General features: G+C 43.0%; 1 protein-coding gene across 1 annotated transcript; it reads left to right on the forward strand.

Annotated features, from left to right (window-relative positions):
- The first annotated feature begins 2,327 nt into the window (after positions 1 to 2,327).
- Positions 2,328 to 23,734, forward strand: LOC130034239 (glycine receptor subunit alpha-4). The gene is made up of 9 exons (XM_056125808.1): positions 2,328 to 2,538; positions 5,869 to 5,999; positions 6,282 to 6,349; positions 7,758 to 7,981; positions 8,115 to 8,197; positions 9,835 to 9,975; positions 13,232 to 13,446; positions 18,890 to 19,039; positions 23,102 to 23,734. Exons 1-9 carry the CDS (start codon positions 2,468 to 2,470, stop codon positions 23,390 to 23,392), a joined length of 1,374 nt encoding a protein of 457 aa, XP_055981783.1. The 5' UTR covers positions 2,328 to 2,467; the 3' UTR covers positions 23,393 to 23,734.
- The last annotated feature ends 24 nt before the right edge of the window (positions 23,735 to 23,758 follow it).

The raw sequence follows: 23,758 nt of genomic DNA on the forward strand, positions 1-23,758 counted from the left end.
TTGTATGACTGAAACTTAAACATGAAAGCTTTGAAACTGCATCTCACGATGATTCAATTAAAAAAAAAACACAAAAAGTCTCCCTTGGAAAGTGATAACAAAACAGTCTAAAGCATAAGTAGGAGCAAGAGGAAGAGAACCTCAATAGAGGGAACACACGTGAAACTGCCTGGAGGCTGGCAGGCCAAGTGACTCTAACTGCATCAGTTGGACAAGCAGCATGTCTACATCAAACCATACCTCTAACTTCAGTCTGAGAGCAGGAAGGAACATTCAAGTCAGGGAAAGTGACCTAGTCAGTTCAGTCAGAGAGAGTTCAATGGAGCAGGCATGTGAACCACATCCTAATTCACTCCTTAGTGGGTAGTTCTGCTCTGAGACATTCTGGAAGAGCCTGGTCCCTAACCATGGATTAGAGACTGCTATGCTCAAAAGAAATAAGGAGACAGTGAGCAGAGGGAAAGGGCTGTAAAACATGTCTTTAGGGTAATTCATGTTTTGTAATTAGTGACCATGTAAGAGCTGTCTGAGGCTTGGAATATTCATAGTCCAATTCCAAAGGCCAATCTTCCCCCATCAATGTTGGATTGTGTATTCTTTAAAAGGATCTTTCCCTTATAGCTTTTCGGTGTTTTTTAAAAGTTCTATTCTTCAATATAGCATAGTGAAAAGGGAGACTAGCAAAAACCCAACCCAGAAGCGTCTTATTGTTAATCCAGGTATCCAACTGGGTCCCTTAAAAGAGCTTGCAGTTCCCATCAACACCCTCTGGCCAGGCTAAGGATTGTGTAACTCTGGAATAAACCCCAAGTGCCACTTACCTTCCACACAGGACACATCAGGAACACAACAGAGTTACTATTAGAACTTCCACTGAAGAAGCAACCTTGGCATCTCCTTACCACAATTCAGGAGTGAGAAAATGAAGACAAGAGGGGTGAGAAAGATAAGGTGTCAAAAGGAATGGAGAGAAAGGAGAGGAAAAAGGACAGGAGACACAGGAAGGGAGACAGAGAACAAACAAGGAGGGAGGCTGAGAGGGAGGAGTCAGATTAAGGAAAGCTTCAGGAAGAAAGAAAAAGAGAGAGGGAATGTGAAAGTGGGGTGCTGATTGGGGTGCTGCAGGGAAAGTGTGGGGTAGGATCCAATAGGAAAAGTGGGACTGCCAATGGGTCTGGATGTTGAAAGCTAATACATAGGGACAAGGGAGGAAAGCAGTCTGTCCTTTCTGTCTTCTTCCTCCATTTAGAGTTTTTGGTGACTAGAGAGCGATAGCACAGCGGGTGGTGCATTCGCCTTGCATGTGGCTGACCCGGGTTCAATTCCTCTGTCCCTCTCAGAGAGCCCGGCAAGCTACTCAGAGTATCCCACCTGCACGGCAGAGCCTAGCAAGCTCCCCATGTCGTATTCTATATGCCAAACACAGTAATAAGTCTCACAATGGAGACGTTACTGGTGCTCACTCGAGCAAATCATTGAACAACGGGAGGACAGTGCTACAAACAGGAAGGACTTGGTCCCCTGGCCTCCTCTGGAGCTTGCAAAGACTGTTGTGTTCCTTTGTGCCAGGTGTGCCAGCCCTGCCCCAAACAGCTATCCCTTCCCTAGTACAGCTGGGAACAGTGTGGGTAAAGGGGGCATCTAAGACATACAGTAGGTAGACCAAGCTCACTGCCTTCAGTCTCTTCCATCCCCAGTCCCAAGCCAGAAAGAAGCTGCCAGCTTGAGACTATCCCATAGCTCTGCCTAAACCTTGTCAGATCTTCCCTGCTCTGATAAAAATCCTTCAGATTTCAGAGTTCAACTTCAGCTTGGCTACAGGCTGAAAGGAAAGCCAAGGGGGAGGGGGACGCAGGGCATCCTGTATGTGCCAGATAGGTAGAAACTGGACTGGGTGCCTGGGCCCACCATGTAAATCTGCAGGGGCTTCATCCTACACTCCTACTGTACACTGTACACAGACAGATATGCTCTGAACCCCACTTTAACTGCCAGGGACTGTGCCTTTAAATTGCTGCTTTCGGAGGGTGCATCTGGGGGGGAGGTGGAAGGGAGGGAAACATCTTGCTACCGGTCTCCCTCCTCCCTCCCTTCCAAGACTCTCTAGGGTTTGGCGAGTGATTGCTGCCCAAAGAGAATCTTTTTTTAGCTCCTGCAAGCAAACCGAAGCCCCCCAGAGTCCTAGGCAAGCCCACACAGGAGCCGAAGCCGAACCAGAGGCGAACAGGAGCCAGAGCCTGTAGGGTTATCTGTGTCATATCATTTTCAGGAGAATAGTTCTGGCCCTGCACGGGTGACACGGGGCAGGAAGAGAAGCAGAAGAGAGAGCACAAAACTCCTCACCCGACCCTCGGCTTCACTGAGAGCAGTCCAAGTTGAAGGCAGACTCCATACGTGGGGCATTTCACCCCGGATATCTCCTCACCTTGGCAGCCAGGCTGAGGAAGGGCACCAGGGTCCCTACAGAATGACAACTCTCCTTTCTGCCACCCTCGCCTTTCTTCTCCTCTGGACTCTGCCAGGGCAGGTCCTCCTCAGGTGAGCAGAATTGGGGTGCGCTGGTGGTGCATGCAGACACTAGCAGGGGCAGCAATGGGGGTGCTGGCATTGTTTCTCTCTAAGTTGGCAAAAAAGCCTATTGAGAGTTCCAAGGGAGGACACACCCTTTCCCCAACTGGGGTTCTGGGGGCCTTTCCAAAGTTAGAGGAAGGGGAATGTTTCTACATAGGTGGGAGCTGTGTGGCATCTCAGTAGCTGAGTCCCAGAAAGGAGTCTACCAATGTGCCCTGCCATCCAGCTTAATCTTCATACCTGCTGGAGCACAGCCCACACAGATGCCTAAAACTCACACCTGACACCTATATGCCAGACACCTACCCCAGCAACTTGAAAAGGCAGAAGTTTGCCCCCAAACCACATGAGGCCAGGGTGGGCTAATGGAACTTTGGCCCTCTGCTAGTGACCTGCCTAGATAGACACAGCTGCTTGTCTTTTCTGGGGGGCACTGAGTGACAGTCATTTCCTGAACTTGGAGGCCAAGACATGTCTTGAGCTCCCTAGAAATGTCCCTTCCACGTTCCTAGTTTCTCATGAGATCAGAATCCAGCTTAGATGGACAGGATGATCTGAGAAGGAACGATGATAATGGCTTAGGATGAACTGATCATAAGAGTGCCTCCTGACACAGGCGGTTTGGGCGAGTGTAAAATATCTTTACTCCTCCTAATGCAAGGAGCACACCAGGACTACTTCTTGTAAGAGACCTAAAGAGTGAATCACAGTCCAAACTGAACTGGCAGCTGAGCTACTTAATGAAAGGAAGGGTGTAGGCAGAAGGGGGTCCCTCTACTGAGACTGGGGAAGGGCTCTGGAGAGAGGAGATTGCCTCCAGGCACAATCTTCAGTGGGAGCATTCCCATGGGGGCTTGGAGGACAGCATGGCCGCAAGACCAAGCTCCTTCACTGTACACGTGGAAACGGAGGCCTCAAAGGCAGGAAGGAGACCCCTGCCCCAGGTCATTCAGATACAGCATCTGAGTTCTCCAACCACCTCCACCTAGCATCTGAACTTGGGGAAGAGACAGTCAACTCTGGAAACTTCTGGGCCTTACTTTGGGTGAGTTTGCTCCAATGAAAGGGGAAATCAGGGGTTATATACAGTGACTCTTCTCTCAGTGCCACAGATAAGGGGGCCTTAGATGAGGGTGGATTTCACAGGGCTTGGGACCCAAGATGTCTGAGTGTATAGCCTGTCCCAGAGTCCTGCAGAAAATATAACCTGAGGGTGGGGTTGGGGATTGTGGCGAAGATCTGGCTATTCCATGTACAGGGTCACAGTGCCTCTCAGTAGGCAGATGGCAGGTGGCCAACAGCACCACATAGCAAGGACAGCCTTTGGGAAATCAACTTCTACTTGCCCCAGATCCTCAGGTTTGAACAGAACATTTAGGCCACATGATCCGACAAGCCACTGCTAGGGGCCAGTGTAGCCTCAGGTGGCAGGGCAAGGGCTTTTTTCTGCTCAGAACCATTAAGAGGACCAGGCTCTCGGAGGTCAGGATGAGGCTGCCACTGACTTTCTTCCACTTTTTCTCTCTGGCAGCCCACCCAGAACAACTTGCATCACCTCGTTTTGCACTTGTAGGTTGCCTCCCCAGCAGTGCTTATGGGGCCCAGGGAATACTCCTGGCAATACTCAGTTAACAATGGACAGTTCAGTGCTTGGGCCTGGAAGTACTGGAGGAAAACAGGGTAGTCTCAGAGATGTTTGAGTCACCACTTAATGGTATGATACTGGGACAAAGGAGTCAGGAGCCACACTTCACGGTACTGGGGTGCCATGCAGTGTCAGGGTTTGAATGAAGGTTTTAGCACATTTCAAGCCTGTACCCAAACTACTGCAGTCCCTCTCACCCACAAGCCCTAAACACATGATTTTAAAGTCAGTAACTCTTTGTTAAAATCTTGATGTTTAATTTACTACTCAGTCTCCTCATCTGTATAATGGGGTTAGCTGAGAGACCTGTATGAAACTAAGTTAGCTAAGGTAAGGAAAGCGTTGCACACAATGCCTTAGCTGTCTATTATTCTGTTGGTTGACGGCTGGAGGAGGAATCAACTGGAAAAGAGAGGTTGGCTAGGGAAAAGGCTCAAAATGTTTTGCATGTGGTAGCACTGGATGCATGAGAGAGCCCTGAAATGCAGATTATACAATTTGACCTTCTTACTACCAAGAACTACCCTCAAGAACTGAGTCAGGAGTAGCCCATGAGAACCACTGGGTGTGGAGCAAAACAAAACAACAAAAAGCAGAGCTTGTCTTATTGAGAATTGGACCAGAATGGTAGCAGCTATTACCTCCCAGTACCACAGTACAGAAAGAGGGCATTAAAGGAACTAGCTCAAACATCTGGCATGGTGGCAATGGCAGGATGGAGCAAGAGACACAGGACCCATCCAGAAGTTCAGCTTGAATTTAAGTCATAAGCCTCATCTCTGTTCAGCAATTAGTCCCTAGCGCATCTACTGACTGATAAGCAAATAAACAGACTGGAAGAAAGGACTTCTCTACTCTTAGAGGAAAACTTTTCAGGGGTTGCTGGTCTTTAGCCACTCCGCCCTTCTCTCAAAATAAAAATATTAGAGGCAAAAGGATGGAAGTTGAACTTCTCATCATGGCCACCCTACTGGGAGGCTTTACATGTTCCTATAGCTCAGTTTCCCCCCTTTTTTGCCAAAGTTAAGTTCACCAGCCTGCAGCTGCCATGGCTCTGAATAGAGGAACAACTCCCGACATTGCTTCCTGCTGCCACAGTTGCCAGAAGCCAAATATCCTTTTTCAGAAGCTGACTCGTAGCTCCTGAGCTGATAAGCATGGAAGTCACACAACTAAAAGCAATCCTCAGGATGACAAGCTATCCTTGAGTCCTTTCCATACTTGGGGAGGCCAGATGGGCAAAAGCAGTAGGTTGTGACTTTTCCTTGCTTGCTTTCAAAGCACCTTCAAAAGGACAACACTGGCTGTAGCCTCAGCTTTGGGTTGGAGTGCTGACTTCATTACTTTGCTAGCTCTGAGACTTTGGGGAGTCACTTCAGTAGAAACCATTCTTCTACAAAAATGGAAATAATGGCCCACCCCCTGAGAATTGTGAAGGTAAAAACACTTTCCTGGGACTAACTGCTGGGCTGCTATGTTGCCTTATGGTTGTTTTTGTTCTCCTCATTTTGAAAACAGGCACCCAGAGACCCATCTTTTTCTGTCCTCCTGTCTGATGGGAAAAGTAACCAGAAGTGTGAGGAGAAGGGAAAGAGAGGTTCTATGATAAATGCAGAAGGCTGGCCTCAGATTTCTTCATCTCTCCTCTTCAGGGTGGCCTTGGCAAAAGAGGAAGTCAAATCTGGGACCACAGGTTCCCAGTCCATGTCCCCCTCTGATTTCCTAGATAAGCTTATGGGGCGAACATCTGGATATGATGCCAGGATTCGACCCAATTTTAAAGGTAAGAAGCATGCATCCTAAAAACTAACCCCCCCTCCCCATTCCTTCAGAGGATACATTACTGCATCAGTTCCCATCATCTGTCCCAAGAAAAGGAAACTGGAGAAATAGGGATAGTCTCACACCTAAGAAAATGCCTCCCCTCCCTACTGCTCATGGATCTATATAACTGGTCCTGAAACCTCTCCCAGCAGTGTCCTGGCCTCAAGCTCAGGGAGGAAATCCTAGAACCTACTTCTATGTAGAATGTCCTGCCAATAAGGCTGTGCTTTGGTACTCTTAGGTCCACCTGTGAATGTGACCTGCAACATCTTCATCAATAGTTTCAGCTCTGTCACCGAGACTACCATGGTAAGGTGTCTCCTTATTTCCTATTTCCCTTCTAGCATGAATGAGAGAAGCTCACCAGCAAACCTTGTATCCCTCTGTAGTTCTCTGTCAGTTTTGTGGTCATGGCTAAAATCATGGGATGTCTTACGTTGGTCATCAGGGTGAATTGGTGCAGAACACAGGATTTTTATATTTTTTATTTATTTATTTATTTATTTAATGAATCACTGTGAGGTACAGACTTAAAAACTTTCTTGCTTACTTTCCAGTTATAACAATGATTGAGTGGCCATCCCTCCACCAGTGCCCATTCTCCACCACCAATATTTCCAGTATCTCTTGCACCATCCCGACCCCATCCTCCCCCGCTCCACCCCCACCTCTGTGGCAGACGCATTGCCTTTTACTCTCTCTCTCTCTCCTTTAGACTGTTGTGGTTTGCAATGCAAGTATTAAGTGGCCATCATGTTCGGCCTATAGTCTACTTTCAGCACACCTCTCCCATCCGGAGTGGGTTCTCCAAGCATCCTTTACTTGGTGTTCCCTTTTCTATCCCAGCTGCCTTTTCCCCCAGCATGTGAGGTTGGCTTCCAAAGCATGGAACAATCCTCCTGGTCCTTATCTCTACTATCCTTGGGTGTTAGTCTCCCATTCTGTTACTTTATATTCCAAAAATGAGTGCAGTCCTTCTATGTCTGTCCCTCTCTTTCTGACTCATTTCACTTAGCATGATACTCTAAATGTTGATCCACTTATATGCAAATTTCATGACTTCATCTTTTCTAATAGCTGCATAGTATTCCATTGAGAACACAGGTTTTAGAATCAGTCAAGCCTGTGTTTCCATCCAGTCTACCATCAATTAGTTGAGTAAAGTACATCACAATCACAATCACAACCATCCTGTTATTCGTCGATTGCCTCGAGCAGGCCCCAGTAACGTCTCCTTCGTCCTAGCCCTGAGATTTTCTTAAAAAGTGCCATATTCAAGGCTCTTTCAGAGTTAGGAGAATGAGACCCTTCATTGTTACTGGTATTTGGCATATTGGGTACACCACGGGGAGTTTGCCAGACTCTGCCATGTGGGCAGGTTATTTAAATCTCTGCTTTAAGTTGCTTCATCTACAAAATGGGGGTCATCATAATGGCTCCCTTCTCACTGGTTCGGTGTGAGATTGATTCATTATCATGAAAAATTTAAATGAGGTAATTCATAGAAAGTAAACGCTTAACAGAGAGACTGGCACATAATATGTGCTTAGTAAGTATCCATTGCCATATCTCCCCAAAGGAGACTCCTTTTCCACAGGAAAATGCCTAATGCCCCTGAAAAGTACTTCAGGTATTTCCATAGCACTCCTGCTTTGTGAGTTTGCTGAGCCCCTTCCTGGGCATTGCCTCTCAAGGGCTTATCTTTGTACCCTCCCAGGACTACCGGGTAAACGTCTTCTTGCGTCAGCAGTGGAATGACCCCCGTTTGGCATACCAAGAATATCCTGATGACTCACTAGACCTTGATCCCTCTATGCTGGACTCTATCTGGAAGCCAGATTTGTTCTTTGCTAATGAAAAAGGGGCCAACTTCCATGAGGTGACCACAGACAACAAGTTACTGCGCATATTTAAGAACGGGAATGTGCTCTACAGCATCAGGTGCACCTGCTGGTTAGCCAGGAGGATCTGGGTCAGGGGAAGCAAGATGGAGGTTGAAGGGTGGGAGGAGGGTCTCCTGTACTGCGGTGGATCCTTTAAGCCAATATCACTTCTTTTTTACTATCCGTGTTAGGCTGACCCTCATTTTGTCTTGCCCAATGGACCTCAAGAACTTCCCCATGGATATCCAGACATGCACAATGCAGCTGGAGAGTTGTAAGTGTTACTAAAGTCACTGTGAGGCGTGGGACACTAGCCAGTGACCCCTATCTCCAGGATATTCCAACCAAGAGAGGGGAGGGACTACTCTAAGCATGCACAGTCAGAAGCCTAGAAGTCAAGACTTGTTAATAACCCCCAACCCACTATGTTGCCCCATCCCTACTTTATTTGCTATCTGGCTGTTCCACAGGGCTAGAGAATGGGGAAATGCCAGCATTATATACAAATGTGCCTACACTGATTGGTGTGGGTGTGAAGGGTAATTTAAGGGATACCTCCTCTACTCAAACATATGTTTCTCTCACAATGCCTGAAGTTGTTGTCTCTTTACTCCCTCTGAGTTAAGACATTTCAAATGCCTGTGAATATGCTAGAGTTGGCAGGGAGGGTTTACTCTTCAAATCCCTATTCCTCATGAGTAAAGATGACTTTTGTAAAGAAGATGAAGATAATAGTTGTAGATAAAGGACTGCTCAGTCACAGGCTAAAATATAGCATAGGTACAACTTGCAGGCTAAACCATCAGTTCTGTCAGGCGTTCCCAAACTATTTGGCCTACTGCACCCTTTTCAGAAAAAAACAATATCACTCAATGTCTACCCACTTTCTTTAAGTGAACAAACAGAGTGCTGCCTAATTGCTCTTGAAGTGACTAACACCACCTTAATCAGTACAGTACCCTTCAGGGCGGTGACATAACCTACTGACATGCCTTTTTTTTATCACCTCCTAAGTGAGGTAAGACTTTGAGAACAGGAGACATCCACGTAGTTCTTAGAGAAAAGCACTTGTCAAGCTGTACCTAGCATGTAGTAAGTAATGGATATGATGTGTCCTGTGTGATCAGCTCTTTAGAGTCCATATACCACTTTCATGACCCATATCCTGACTATTTTCTCTTTACCTTTCACAACTCTGAAAGGTAGGTGAAACATTCTGCAAAAGGGGAAGCGACCTGCCCAAAGTCACATAGCTACTCTTGGTTAACATCTGTGAGCATCATTGTTTCCGCTCCCATTTCGAATCCTTGTGTGATTATGGTCATGTATGTGGTAGGAGCCTTTATGAATTTCTGGCAATCTGAGAGCAATTTGGTAAATTTAGAAGTTAGCTCTCAATTTGTTCCAGTTCAGGAGGCCCTGTCAGAAGCTGTGGTGTGCACATTGTTCCAGACATTACATAAACAATTTTCTCCTCCCTGGAAGGAGGTGACAGAAGCCCTGGCTCTGAGGTTAGCTCAGTTCAAAACATGTGGTCGATACACATGCTTTACTCCTCTGGGATTGAGACATGGCAGGAGTATTGCAGAACAGTTTCTTGACATCTTTCCAACCCTTCTGCCCAGCTTTCTAGGTCTTCCTATTAATCTCTATTAAGGCATTTTTAAAGCTTAGGAGCTAGACAATAGAGGAGTCTGGAATCTTTCTGATTATCCTAACTCATTTAGGATAGGCCCCGGAGGGAGTTAACCAAGTACCTCTTCAGAAAGGTTTCCTTTCTAAAATGAGCATGAAGTTCCTAAAACCCAAGCCTTATACCTCACCATTTTTTCCCCTGCCAGTTCCAACTTTCGTCCTATCCTTACCCAATGCCCACTCTCTGTAGCTCTCTGTTATCTTTGTGCCTTTCAGTTGGTTACACCATGAACGATCTTGTGTTTGAGTGGCTAGAAGATGCTCCTGCTGTCCAGGTGGCTGAGGGTCTCACTCTGCCCCAGTTTATCTTGCGTGAGGAGAAGGATCTAGACTACTGTACCAAGCACTACAATACAGGTAAAATCCCAAGATCCTTAATGGCTCTGAGCCAAAGGAGGGTCTCTGGATTATAGGAATGGAGGTAAGGAATTCAGAGTCTGCTGAAGGTCCAATCTGTGCTAGACATGGTGTCATGTGCTTCAGATGCCGTATCTCACTATGATAGGGATGACAAAGGTCATTTTTTCAGAAAACTGAAGTGCTCTGAGGTTAAATCAATTGTCCAGTCACACACTAGTAAATGGATGATTTAGAATTCAAGTATAAATCTGCCTAAATCCACAGCCTACACTCTTGTCCCTATTACAAGCTGTGAAGCAAACAGACATGTGCCAATGGCAAGAGTCTCCCACCTTTCCTAAGAAATCTACATCTAGAAGGGAAATCTACATTTGAGAGTTGTCAATAGTTGCACTGAGCCAGGAGGGAGTATATCAGGGCACTGGTTAGCTTACCCATCCCACCACTGCCACCACTGCCCTACTTCCATGAACTGGCTTGTTTCCCCAGTTGTGAAAATATGGGCCTCAAAGGGCAGAGAGGCTAGTTTTTTAGACTGAGTGCCTGACATCTGCCACATCCCTAAGAGCTGCTGTTTCCTCTACCCTGACAATTTGGCTGTAAAAAGGTATGATTCTGATAGGTCATAGACTGGAGGAGGGAGACTGTGGTTTTCCTCCATAGTGTGCTTATATGCTGTGGGTGCCATTCAATGAATATATGTGCTCACACATGTGAGCTAATGTGGAGAGAGGAATATACCACTGGATTTAGAAAATGCCAGTGAGATGGGAAAACTGGTCTAACCTATTTTGGGAGAAAAAAAGCTGGCAATTGTATATAGGTCAGTGGTTTGCAAACTTTGGTATACATTATATTCCCCTTGGGAGTCTATTAAAATGTTGATTCCTGAGCTCCAACTCTCAGAGGTTTGGGTTATATGCACTTGGAATAATATCCCAAAATCTTCATTTAAAAAGTGATCATTCTGATACAGGTGCTTCCGGAGACATATTTTGAGAAACTTTAGTCCAGAGGCTACATTTTCCCCACTAGGATTTTCATTTTTTGGAAGTGAAATTATAAGGAACTATTTCAAAATCATATTGACTTTATATCCCATGAGGGCACATCGTTCACTATTTATACCGGCAATCATTTGTAAGTATTCTGAATATATACCAATAGGGTAGAAACTAAACTAAATGGTACATCTGATTGATGGAATATTAGTCAGACATTTACAAGAATGCTTACAAAATGTTTATATCAATGTGGGGAATTATAAGTGGGAAAGGCTGAGATTCAAAGTTGTGGTAAGAAAGAAACCAACTGTGTTTAAAAATTCTGGACAGAAACAGCACTAAATGTTTCTAAAGTAGTATGATAAGAATAAGAATTTTGGGTTTCTAAATCTACCATTTACTAGTTGGGTACCCTTGAAAAACATAATTTAATCTCTTCAAGCTTCTTCATCCATATCAGCAAAATGAGAAATAATTATATCTTCCCCCAAAAGCTACTAAGAAATTTAAATGAGATAAATTACATAAAGTAAGAAGCATTTAAAAGGAACCCGGTAAGTCTGACTTTATGAATATTACACACTTGTTTAGTACTTTTTACTATACTAAGCAAGCGTATATTTTCAACTTACAACAAAGTCACTATTACTTTCCCAAAAAGGAATGAAGGGGAGAAAACATATAAATAGGGACCAAAGAGATAGTACAGTGAGTAAGGCACTTGCCTTGCATACCACTGACCCAGATTTGATCCCCAGCACCCCATACAGTCTGCCAAGTACCACCAGGATTGAACCCCTAAGTGAAGAGACAGGAGTAAGCCCTGAGCAGCCCCAGGTGTGGCTCACAAAAAACCAACACAAATGGAAACCTAACAAAGACATACCAAGAAGCCCAAGACATACCAAGAAGGTGGGGTGAGGTGAGATGGATCCAGGGAACAGTAGGAGATCACAGCATCATACAGCATATTGAATCATACAGCATACTGAAGCCATCAGTCATTGCTAAAATCACTAGCCTGAGAAAACAGATAGGCTTAGTAAGTGCAAGTGTATACCAGAATATTGTAACAACACACACATCCTGATTTTTTGCTTTGGTTATCCTAAGCCTCTGCTTCAGGGAAAAGCTGTGAGCTGGTGTTTTCTTTGTGTCGGGGTATAGAAAACAGGGTAAAGTGAAAATGGCTGGCTTAAGAGGCAGTACATGAATCTAGGGCCAATACAACTGTTTGGTGGTTGGAGTGTGGCGCTTCCTGATTCTCTATGAAAACCCAGTGCTCACTGTCCACAAAACTGGTCTCTGTTGGATATTGTTTACAGATGTTTGCTATCCAGCAATTCTCCCTTGCTTAAGACACAGGGAGTATTTATTTCAGTGAATTGTTGTTTCAGAGAGCTTCAAGGGTACCAGTAAGCTCAAGCAAGGCTGCTGAGATTTGAGTCAGTCTAAGTTCATTGCTTTGTTAACAATGATAATAATAGTACCAGCTACCTATGTGCTCAACACCTCAAACACATGATCTCATTCAATTCCTACAATAGCGCATTGAAGGAGTCCATATTATTGTTCTACAGGCAAGGAAAGTGAAGCTCAAAAGTTTGGGCTTTTTGCCTCAGGACACAGTAAGTGGAAAGTTCAGGATTCAAAAGTCTGGATCTTGAGTCCTCTTAATCCACTTGCTGCGCTGTCACGTGAAAGAGTTCATACTGGAAATCCAAGTACTAGGAGCAAGAGATCAAGTCTTTGAGGGTTTGCTGACAGCTTCCTCAGAACCTATATCGGATATTCCCTGGGGCCTTTTAATTAACCTGACACTATTTTTTGGCAAGCTACCGAGAGTATTCGATATGCCAGACACAGTAACAACAAAGTCTCCAATGGAGACGTTACTGGGCCCGCTCGAGCAAATCGACGATCAACGGGAGGGCCTTTACCTTTTTATTTTTTGTAATTGATTTTTCACTGATTGACAGTACACATGGGACCTTTTTGATGTTTATTTGTTTTGTGTTTGGATTTTTTCTGGCATGAGGAATTGAACCCAGAGCCTCACAAAGCAAGGTGAGTGCCCTACCACTTAGTCACATCCCAGGCATTGGAGTCAGTTTGAAATGCTTATTCACTGGCCCCAGCTGAGGTGCCCAAAAGCTGACCCAGAGAGATGGGACTGACCGACTCCGGTTTCTCAAATAGAACAGCAAACTGCCGACCCAGAGTTTGATTTGTCCTCTTTTTCTTTGTAGGAAAATTTACCTGCATTGAGGTAAAGTTTCATCTGGAACGACAGATGGGCTACTATCTGATTCAGATGTATATCCCCAGCCTACTCATCGTCATCTTGTCCTGGGTCTCCTTCTGGATCAACATGGATGCTGCACCCGCCCGTGTTGGCCTAGGCATCACCACGGTTCTCACCATGACAACTCAAAGCTCTGGTTCTCGGGCTTCTTTGCCTAAGGTGAAGAGACATAGAAGGAAATTTATTTTCCATAGTGTTTCCTATTTCCCATTCATATTCTGCTCCTTCCCTTCTCACTGTTTTATTTGGATTTAAGATAGAAAGCAGGACTGAGTAAGAATAGTTTGCTTATAACTCTTCTCCCAATAGACTGTTAATAACATTGTAACAATGCAGAACCTAGGGTATTGATCCTATCTGGCTAAGGAAGCAAAAAAGAAAATGCCTGATTAATTTGACTTTCATTAGGAAACACTAGCATGTCCAAGATCAAAAAGTCTGTTAGCAAGTAAAAAATCCCTCTCCCTCATGGGACAGCTAGGGAAAAATAAGCTCAGAGAGTGGATGACCTCATCTAAATCATGCCCCAAAGATATAATCAAAGAATTACAAAAGTTTTTAAACTATGTCAGAAGCCAGATACTAACTCAAAGACACCGTTCACTCTGTTGGGGTGAGAAAATTTTGAGGTAACAAATAATAGATTCAATGCAGTCTAGTGATTGTCTGGAGCCTGGTAGTAGTTAGATTATGCAGAGATTTGTGCTGATGATACTGGGGCCAGATTCTCCCTGCCTCATACCTTTATGTAGGAAATCCAGAGGTCACCTCAGAGTTCTGATAGCAAGGCTCTGAGAGAATAGGGGTGGGGGGGTCAAACACATTCATTCCCTCAAACATTTATTGGGCATGTAGTATGTACTAGGAACTATACTGGACCATGGAGAAAAATGGAAATCAGAAGCAGCACATTTCCTTATTATAGACATTACAGTGAATATTTGTCTCCTGCTCTGACTTGATAGGAATGAGACCCTTCATAAATTATCTCCCAGATCTTACTACGAAAATGTTTACTGGAGACTTAAACAGAGGTTAACATGGGAATCCATAGTGAATTTACAAATTTGGTATATGGAAGAGTACAGGACTTAAGGATAGTTTTAGGCAGATTTTGGTTCTTAAATCCATCTTGGCATTTACAAATGGAGACTATAGGTATTTGTGGATACTGAAGGTCAAATTCTGGGCCGATAACATGGGACTAAGAACATTACTCATATTGTAAGTACAGAAGATAAAAAACGATAATATATTGAAACGAAGAAGGATTTGGTGCTTAATCATTACTTAATAAATACTAGATACTTCTATAGTAATTAAGGGCCATGATGAGTGAAATATATTTCTATTATTTTTGGGATTCTGGGAAGCACTTGAGGTAATGCAAAGCCCTATAGGTATATATACAGTGATAAAGTTCAGAAATAGAATCAGGTGTGCCAGGGAAAGCTGACATAGATATTTCCTATAAATGTGTTCCCTAAACAAGGATATTGAAGGGCCGCTGAAAAACCAACTGGGTTTAAGCAAAAGGTACAAGGCTGGGCAGAGAGCTATTATGGCCATGTGGTGATATTGTTCTGTGTGAGAAACAGAGATAAAAATAGTTCAGACCTAAGAATCCTGTTCTAGTAAACTGACAGTGCCACACAATGGGGTTCTTCCTGGGGTTGGAGTGATAGTACATCAGGTATGGTGCTTCCCTTGCATGATGCTGACTCAGGTTCAATCCCAGACACCACATATGGTCCCCAGCTCCCTATCAGGAGAGAACCCTGAGGGTAGAGGCCAAGATTAAGCCCTAGCACCATCAGGTGGGACCCAAAAACCAAAAAGAAAGGGGAGAGTTCTCTCTAACTTACAAGGTGGTACATATTATGTCTTTAAACTTGTCAAAAACACTTCCTTTTCCACCACTCCACTGTGAGTCAGGATAATCCATCTGCTCTAAGGAATTACTTCCATCATTTGGAGAAAAACAGACTTTGTTGGAGGATTGTTTGCAGTAGTATTCTGTGCCCTCTCATTAGATATTGGTGGCTTAGCTAGCCATAAACAAAATACATAGACAGCCAACTAAATTGAAGACCCTCATTGATTAGCCTCACAGAGAAAGCAACTGAGTCACGGAACTTATACTCACTCTTGAATTCATGGAACAGTATATTTGGTAGAGGGCCCAAGGAAAAAGACAGGGCCAGGTCAGGGGCTTCTAAAAACCACACCAATCCTATCTACCAATATAACTACAGATAAGGTCAAGATGAGAGAAGCAGAGACTCACATTGTAAGGGAACTAGGTTGGGGTGGTCCAGTTTATGTTCTCAGGAAATCATTTCCTTTTTGCCTTTATGAGGGACCTCAAGAGCAATGATTATTGTCTCTTTGCCAGGCTCTTAATCCACACCTCTGTAAGTGGACTAGTGCAGAACAAAAAGAAAAAAAAACAAATTTCTATCAGAGATGGTCAGGAAAAAACTAAAATTACAGCAGAAAGTGGAGAGCCAGTTCTCTCATGATCCCATAAACTAAATGACAGAACACTTGGAGTAGGAGGGGCAAAGAAGATAAAGAGAATAAGCAGAAAAGCCATTGGAGACTAATTTATATTTAGACCATCTATCCATTCATTCGGTCAAAAAATATTTGCTGGAGCTAGTGGGGAAATAGTTCAAGTAGTATAACCCTGTTAAATTCTCAGCACTGCAGTTTAGTGGCCTCCAAACATGGCTAGGAAAGAGCGTTTAAGCCACTCAGCAGAGAATAACTTGGCATAGTCCCTATAAATTTATTTGCTATGCCCCAGGAATTCATATACACTTGGGGGATAGAACAGTGAAAACAATGCACACTGGGGACATGATAGTGAACACATATGATAGAAAGTACTGCCATCAAAGAGGCACAGACTATTGAAGGTAATGGCCAGGTATGCTTAATGAATGAGAAAATTTAAGTAATCTGAACACATATATCACAGGGACAACCAACTTGGATAATTAGGAAAGGCATCCTAGATGAGGTTGTATCTAAAGTAAGTGTTTAAGTAAAAATAACAAAGTATAGGAGACAGAGGCAGATTGTGTCATTGAGAAACTACTGAAATACTCACCATTATAAAGTCAAATATTGCAAGGGGTAGGCTGAAGCTAAGAAAAGCAGGCAGGATCTAGATGAAATACTAAGGGGAACAGTAACTGTATCATAAGGATAACAGAGCTACTTGGGGGTTTTAACCAATGGAATCATAAGATTAGGTTTACATTTGGAGGGTTACACATGGCAGTACTCAGGGAACCATGTGGTGCCAAAGAATGAACCAGGGTTGGCTGCATGCAGGGCAAGTATCTTAACCTTTGTACTATCTCTCTGGCCCTAGATTTACATTTAAAATACAAAATACACTAGAGGCTGGAATGACAGTACAGTGGTAGGACACCTGCCTTGTACTCAGCTGACCTGGGTTCTATAGCCAGAACCCCATGTGTTCACCCAAGCCCACCAGGTATGATCTAAAGTGCAGAGCCAATAATCAGCCCTACCCAAGTTTAAGCCCTGAGTACTGCCGGGTGTGGCCAAAAAAAAAAACCACCAAATAAAAAACACTGACTCCTGTTTGGAGAACAGACTGAAGGTGACAAGTGTAGATGCAAGAGACCATTGAGGAAGTAGCTGCAGTCCTTCAGATGACCTGAGATAGTTATTGGATGAATTCCAGAGACATTTAAGGTATGTTATTGACATTTGTCATTAAGAAAATCTTCTTTGTCTCTTTGTGATCCTTTTCTTTTGATGATTCCAAGCCCTTCATGGATCTCCCTTGCCACTCCCTCATTATTATTTCTTACTTGAAATATTTAGTATATTATCATTTTACTGTGGTGGGAGCTATGCCTAATGGTGCTATGGGGTCATGCCGTACAATAAATTGAACCCAGAGCCTCACACATGCAAGGTATGTGTTCTACTTGGGCCATGGCCCATCATTATTTATTTACATAGCAACTACTTGACATTCCTGTAATCACAGTGAGACTGTGAGATAATTAAGTAGAATGTTATCTTAGAAGTTGGGGAAATGGAAACACAAGGATGCTTAATTAGGGTTTCCTGGAAACATACTACCTCTGTGGAATTGTCCTAAAAGTTATAAGACAGAGTTTCTGAACCTTAGCACTGCTTCTATTTAGGACCATATGATTCTTTGGAGTGTGTCCATGCATGTGCGCACATGTGTGTATGTGTCAGTGATTAGCAGCATCCCACAAGATTCCAGTAGCTTCTACCACCACCCAAAATTATAAAACCAAATATCCCTGGTTAAGAACTGTTGAAGTGGAAGTTTTTCATTGAAACCTAGAATTGACATCAACTTTACTTCGCAATTAGAACAGAAGGCAATGAAATAGTTTGCCTACCATGAATCCTACTGCTGCTGAGGAGTCCCAGGGGTGAGTTGAGTAGCTTAAAACTAGTGAGCAAATCTGATTGTCAAGTAACTTCATAAACCTGAGTTCTGTCCCACTTCCTAGTCTCACCCAGCTGTAACAATGCTCCAAGAGAAGAGTTCAACATTCATAAAGGGAAACTGGAGAAGAATACTTAAGGTTGCCATGGCAGGCAGTAAGAGCAGAACATAAAGCACTGAAGAGATGTCAACAGGACCTTGAAGTTAGGGGAGTCTGTAGTCAGAATGGGTGGTATTCTTTCAGGTCCCTTGCCCTGTTCTGCTCGTCAGTGTGAGTAATGAGACTCCAACTCACCATGAGCTCAGTTCCTCAGCAGTGACTCTTATGAAGAGAAGCAGAAAATATCATAGGGTCAAATAAGAATTGGGGTGGAGGAAGGAAACGAAGAACCCCTAACCCGATACTGACTGCTGTCTAGGTCAATGGCAACACAATTCAGTTAAAGCCCCAAAATCTATGTCCTGGTGCTACCTTATGACTGGATAAAGCGTTTTCTCCCTAGGCCACAAGTGTCCTCATTCATCTTCCAAGGAAATAATGAACTCTGCCCAATTACCATCAGGTCTGAGAGGTTTCTAGAAGATAACTGAGGGCAAAACCCCCCAGTATTCATGGTCTATGCTGTTTACTGAGAGAAATGAACCAGAAAAGAGGGGCTGGAGAGATAGCACAGAGAGTGGAATGTTTGCTTTGCACATGGTTGTTATGGGGTTGATCCCTGGCACCAATATGGTCCCGAATACTCCAGAAGTGATCCCTGTGCACAGAGCCAGGAGTAAGCCCTGAATACTACCAGATGTGCCTTCTTCCCTTGCCCTCCACCCAAAAAAAGCACAAGAAAAGAATGAAAAGAAGAAGCAGCAGGAGGAGAAACAAAAGTACAAAAAGAATAAAGGAAAAACAGAAAAGATGCATAGGGAGGAAAGGTAGTGATGGGTAGACAGAGCAGAGAGGTGAAGGATGATGGGTAGCCCTATCTCTTTGACAGGGGCTGTCAGACAATGAAGGCTTCATTAAAACTGAGAAGAAATTCAGGATCAGATTTAACAATAGTAAGCAATTGATATGGGTTGGCAACCCACTAGATATATCATGGCCAAGAAAACTGAATGATGTGTTGGATGTTGCAGGTGTCCTATGTGAAGGCGATAGACATCTGGATGGCTGTGTGCCTGCTCTTTGTATTTGCTGCCCTGCTGGAATATGCTGCTGTCAATTTTGTCTCCCGTCAGCATAAAGAATTTATGAGACTTCGAAGAAGGCAAAGGCGCCAACGCATGGTGAGTCTAACTACAGACTGGACATCTTCTTTGTTCTGTACAACTTCCACCCTGTCACATATTCCACAGAAATCCCATCCCCCACTCGCTGCCACATAGGGCTGAAAGGATTAGACATGCAATTAAGAACTCTGATTTCTAGTTACAAATAAGTTAATTACTCTTCAATTCCATTTCCTTATCAATAGGAAAAAAATCCTTGTAGTGAAGGCTAGTAAAGTGGTAGAATGCCTGACACGCGTACCACTGAGAAAAGTGTTAGAACCTTATCAAATAAGTTGGAAAGAGATTGCTTTGATAATTAGTAATGTTTTCTCCTGATACCCCTCTCACCTCCAGGTGGAAGGTACCCCAATTTGCCATAAATTAATTGGTGGTTAAGAACTCGAGTCAGATGCTTTACTATATAAAGGTCTCCTTAGCTAAACTAAGTTGGGATTGAAAAACTACTATTTGCCTCTTCTGGCTATTGGATTTCTTCCCCTTGATCTTCATTGGGTATATTTCAGTCATTGTTGTGAGCTATTCTTATCCCTCATTCTTGCTTGTTAACTCATATTTTTCGAAAGTAGAGTGATCACCTGGAGAAACAGAGTCAGAAAAAATCTTGTTGTCATAACAACAGAGGCTTATTTTCCAAGAAAATAGAGGCTAGTATGTTGTCATGACAACAGAGGTCTCTGAGACACTCTCACCAGAAAAAGTGCCCAATTATGAATAAAATCTTTGCCGAGCTACATAATTTCCTTCACTGTGCAAAGGTTTTTAAATTTAATGAAGTTCCATTTGTTTATTTTTGGTTATGCTGTCTTTGCCACTGTGGCTATCTTGTTGAAGATTCCTCTGAGGTCAATTTCCTGAAGAACTCGGCTGATGTTTTCTTTAATGTATTTTATGGATTCTGGTTTAATCTTCAAATATTTAATACACTTTGAGTTTTTTGGTGAAAGGTGTGGTGTACAGGTCTAATTTCATTTTTCACATGTGGCTATCCAGTTTTCCCATCACCATTTGTTGAAGATATATTCTTTGCTCCACTTTATATGTTTAGCTCCTTTGTTATAGATTAGCTGGCCATAAATCTGAGATTGAAACATTTGCATCTGAAATTGAAATATTGATTGATTGATATGGGCACTAAGAAAAAAGAAATTTTGAAAGAGTTTAGAGAGAATTTATTTTTGTTTAACTTTAATAATTTCTTATAAAATTGGAGGAAAGAACAGCCTCACTATATTTGTGGAGACTAAAGACAAAGACATCATAAAAATTACGTATGGGGTTGGAATGATAGCACAGCAGGTAGGGTGTTTGCCTTGCCTATATGGTCCCCCGAGCACTGCCAGGAGTAATTCCTGAGTGCATGAGCCAGGAGTAACCCCTGTTCATCACCAGGTGTGACCCAAAAAGAAAAAAAATTATGTATGTTTCCCTAAATCACAACATCACAATATCTACCAGTGAATAAACACACTTTGGCTCTGGTCTTGCTATTATTAATATATATAATTGAATTCAGAATTTTGTAGCACTGCACTGTAGCACTGTCCTCCCATTGTTCATCAAGTTGCTCAAGCGGGCCTAGTAACGTCTCTTTTACGCAACTTGTAGTTACTGTGTTTGGCATATAGAATACGTCATGGGGAGCTTGCCAGGCTTTGCCGTGCGGGCGAGATACTCTCGGTAGCTTGCTGGGCTCTCTGAGAGGGGCAGAGGAATCCAACCTGGCTAGGCTGGGCCGGCTGCATGCAAGGCAAATGCCCTACTGCTGTGATATCGCTCTGGCCCAGATTAATATTTAGAAAGACTTATATACCAGGTTAAATTTGAAACTAATAGTAAAAGAGGTAATTCTGATAAATAAAATAAGACTTTTATTATATCATTCATTTATTTTCAACTGTTTTATTTAATCACTGTGAGACAGACCCTTACAAAGGTGTTCATGATTAGATTTCAATCACCCAATATTTCAACACCCATCCCTCCACCAGTGTACGTTTCCCAGCACCAGTATCTCCAGGTTTCCTCCCACCACCCCTTCACCCCTTACCTGTTTTTTCTCCCTCTCCCTCTCTCTCTCTCTCTCTCTCTCTCTCTCTCTCTCTCTCTCTCTCTCTCTCTCTCTCCCTTCCTCCCTCTCTCTCTCAGGGCTTTCTAAACAAGTTGAAATGTGGGCTGAATATAAACAATGAGTGAAGGTTTGATTTTTAAGGAGCTGATAAAGTCACATAAAGGCAATGCTCCCTGTTCCTTCACAAAATATGCTCATTTATGCCCACTCCATTGCTAATAACTCCCACAACACAGCCATTTGCCTTGCTTCCCAGCCCAAATGACATTAAGATTGCTTGAAAGGCCATTATATATACGGCCCAACACTCACCTCTCCTCAGGTCAGAGATGGTTTTAACCTCAGGTGATTTCTTTCTTAAGATCACTGAATCTTTTACTTCTATAAACCTCAGTACTTAAGAATTGTCATTATCAGGCTGGATAAATAGCTCAAAAGGCTGAAGAATCAGCTCTGCATGTTGAAGCCCCAGGTTCAATCCCCCTAGCATTGTCTGGTCCCAACCTGGGCACTGCATAGTTACATACCCAGGAGCAATCCCCAAGCACCACCAGGGTTGACCTAAAAAAACAAACAAACAATAAAGAAAAAAATAAACCATCAATGAAGGATTTCTAGGTTCTGATATATATTTACTGTACTCTACCTAATGTCCAAGCAAATGAGACATCATTTTTGATGACAGTGTGTCCTTTAGAAGTAGAACAAAGTGGGGTGGGGGCTACTGATCAATTTGATTCTCTCTCATTCTCAAATATGTCATTTTATATATAGTCTCCTATATTTCACATATAAACAAATATATATGTACATATATACACTTCTGGTTCTAAAACTGTGTTACAACTATTTAAGGTTGCCAGCTGCCTAGTGGATATACGAACTTTCTGTAGTCTGCTACATTACTTATGGTTACATAAACTTTATCTTCCCAGTGTTCATGTATTTATCATAATGCATTCTTTTCACACAAATGGAAAGTGTATTGGATAATAAAAGCTTCTCTGTATCCTCTGGTCCCTGTATGGAAATCTGCATATCTACAGAGAAGCATAGCATAGGTATCGACAACAGAATAATCAACCTTATTCTGATTATGATAGTCCATGACACTAGGTTTTTTTTAAAAAAAGACTTTTCTAATTTTCAACTGAGTTAAGATAATCATTTTTTTTCTCTTGGGGTGGGGGCCTCCCATGCAATCCTTGGGAGCTCAAGGTTACTCCCAGTATTAGTTGGCTAATGGGAACAGACTGTTAAGCGCTTGGGCCTGGTGTTGTTCGAAGCCACCAGGGGTATACCCAGCAAAGCTGGAGGAACCATTCAGTACCAGAGGTCGAACTGACTTGAGCTTCTAGAGCCTAAATCAATAAATGTTTAAGATACTATGGCAAAAGGACAAAGCGAAAGTACAGCAGGTAATGTGATTGCTTTGTACATGGCAAACCAAGGTTGGATCTCTGGAATAACATATGGTACCCCAAGCATCACCAGGAATAATCCCTGAGCAGAGAGCCAGGAGTAAGCCCTGGGCACCATAGGGTGTGGCTTCCCCCCAAACCAAAAATGATACTATGCAAATTAGAATTTAATTTTACACATTTTAGAAGTTATTAAATCAATTTTACAAAGTCTAAATGCCTCAGTTGTACTTTCTAAATAGTATACTGACCTTTATCCTGTTTTATTTCCAATCACAGACTATTTGACTTTGTAAAGTCCTTCTCATAGCAAGTGACACTTCATTGGAGTTTAGATGATTCTAAACAATGTTATGCATTTCAAAAAGGCAGCTTAGAGCCTATCTTCAAATGTAATCATAACATATACAAAGCATGTATACCATCTATCTTGTGAGCAATTTTGTGACTATATAAAATCTTGCAATTGGCCTCTGTACCCAACCATCATATCTGCACAGCATCACCAATGAGATATTTGTTTGGCCTGGTTTCTATCTCTCTGCCTTTTCTTCCGTATAATTTTAGGAGGAAGATATCATCCGAGAAAGTCACTTCTATTTCCGAGGCTACGGTTTGGGTCACTGCCTGCAGGCAAGGGATGGGGGTCCAATGGAAGGACCTGGCATTTATAGCCCCCAAGCTCCAGCTCCTCTTCTGAGGGAGGGAGAAACTATGCAGAAGTTCTTCGTGGACCGAGCCAAGAGGATTGATACAGTCTCTCGAGCTGTCTTCCCTTTCACTTTCCTCATCTTCAACATCTTCTACTGGGTTATCTATAAAGTGTTGCGATCAGAAGATATCCATCAGGCACTATGAATAGAATAGGGAGCTATGGAGTCCCCTCCAGAAGCTGTTGGCTTGCTGCTTCTTCCTGGGTGGGCATTCCCTCTCTGTTAGATTTCATAGGGGCCTTATAAATTTCTTCCTAATCAGAACTTCAATGGCCAATCCTAAAGCTATGTTGGTCTACCCTGCAAGGTGCCAATGATGGTATATACTTAGATGGTTTATCTTCCCTAAACTAGGTCTTCTCTACACTGTACTATTTCTTACAAGGAAGATTTGAACATTTTCCTGGGTCAGGATGTCCTTCTTCCCTTGCAGGAGCCTATTTGTTCTTCAGTTTTCCAGTGAATAATATTCAAACTACTATTATGAAATTCATGCATTTCTTGTCTTATT

The sequence above is a fragment of the Sorex fumeus genome, unplaced genomic scaffold, assembly GCF_029834395.1.
Source record: "Sorex fumeus unplaced genomic scaffold, SorFum_2.1 ptg000058l, whole genome shotgun sequence".
Classification (NCBI taxonomy): Eukaryota; Metazoa; Chordata; class Mammalia; order Eulipotyphla; family Soricidae; genus Sorex; species Sorex fumeus.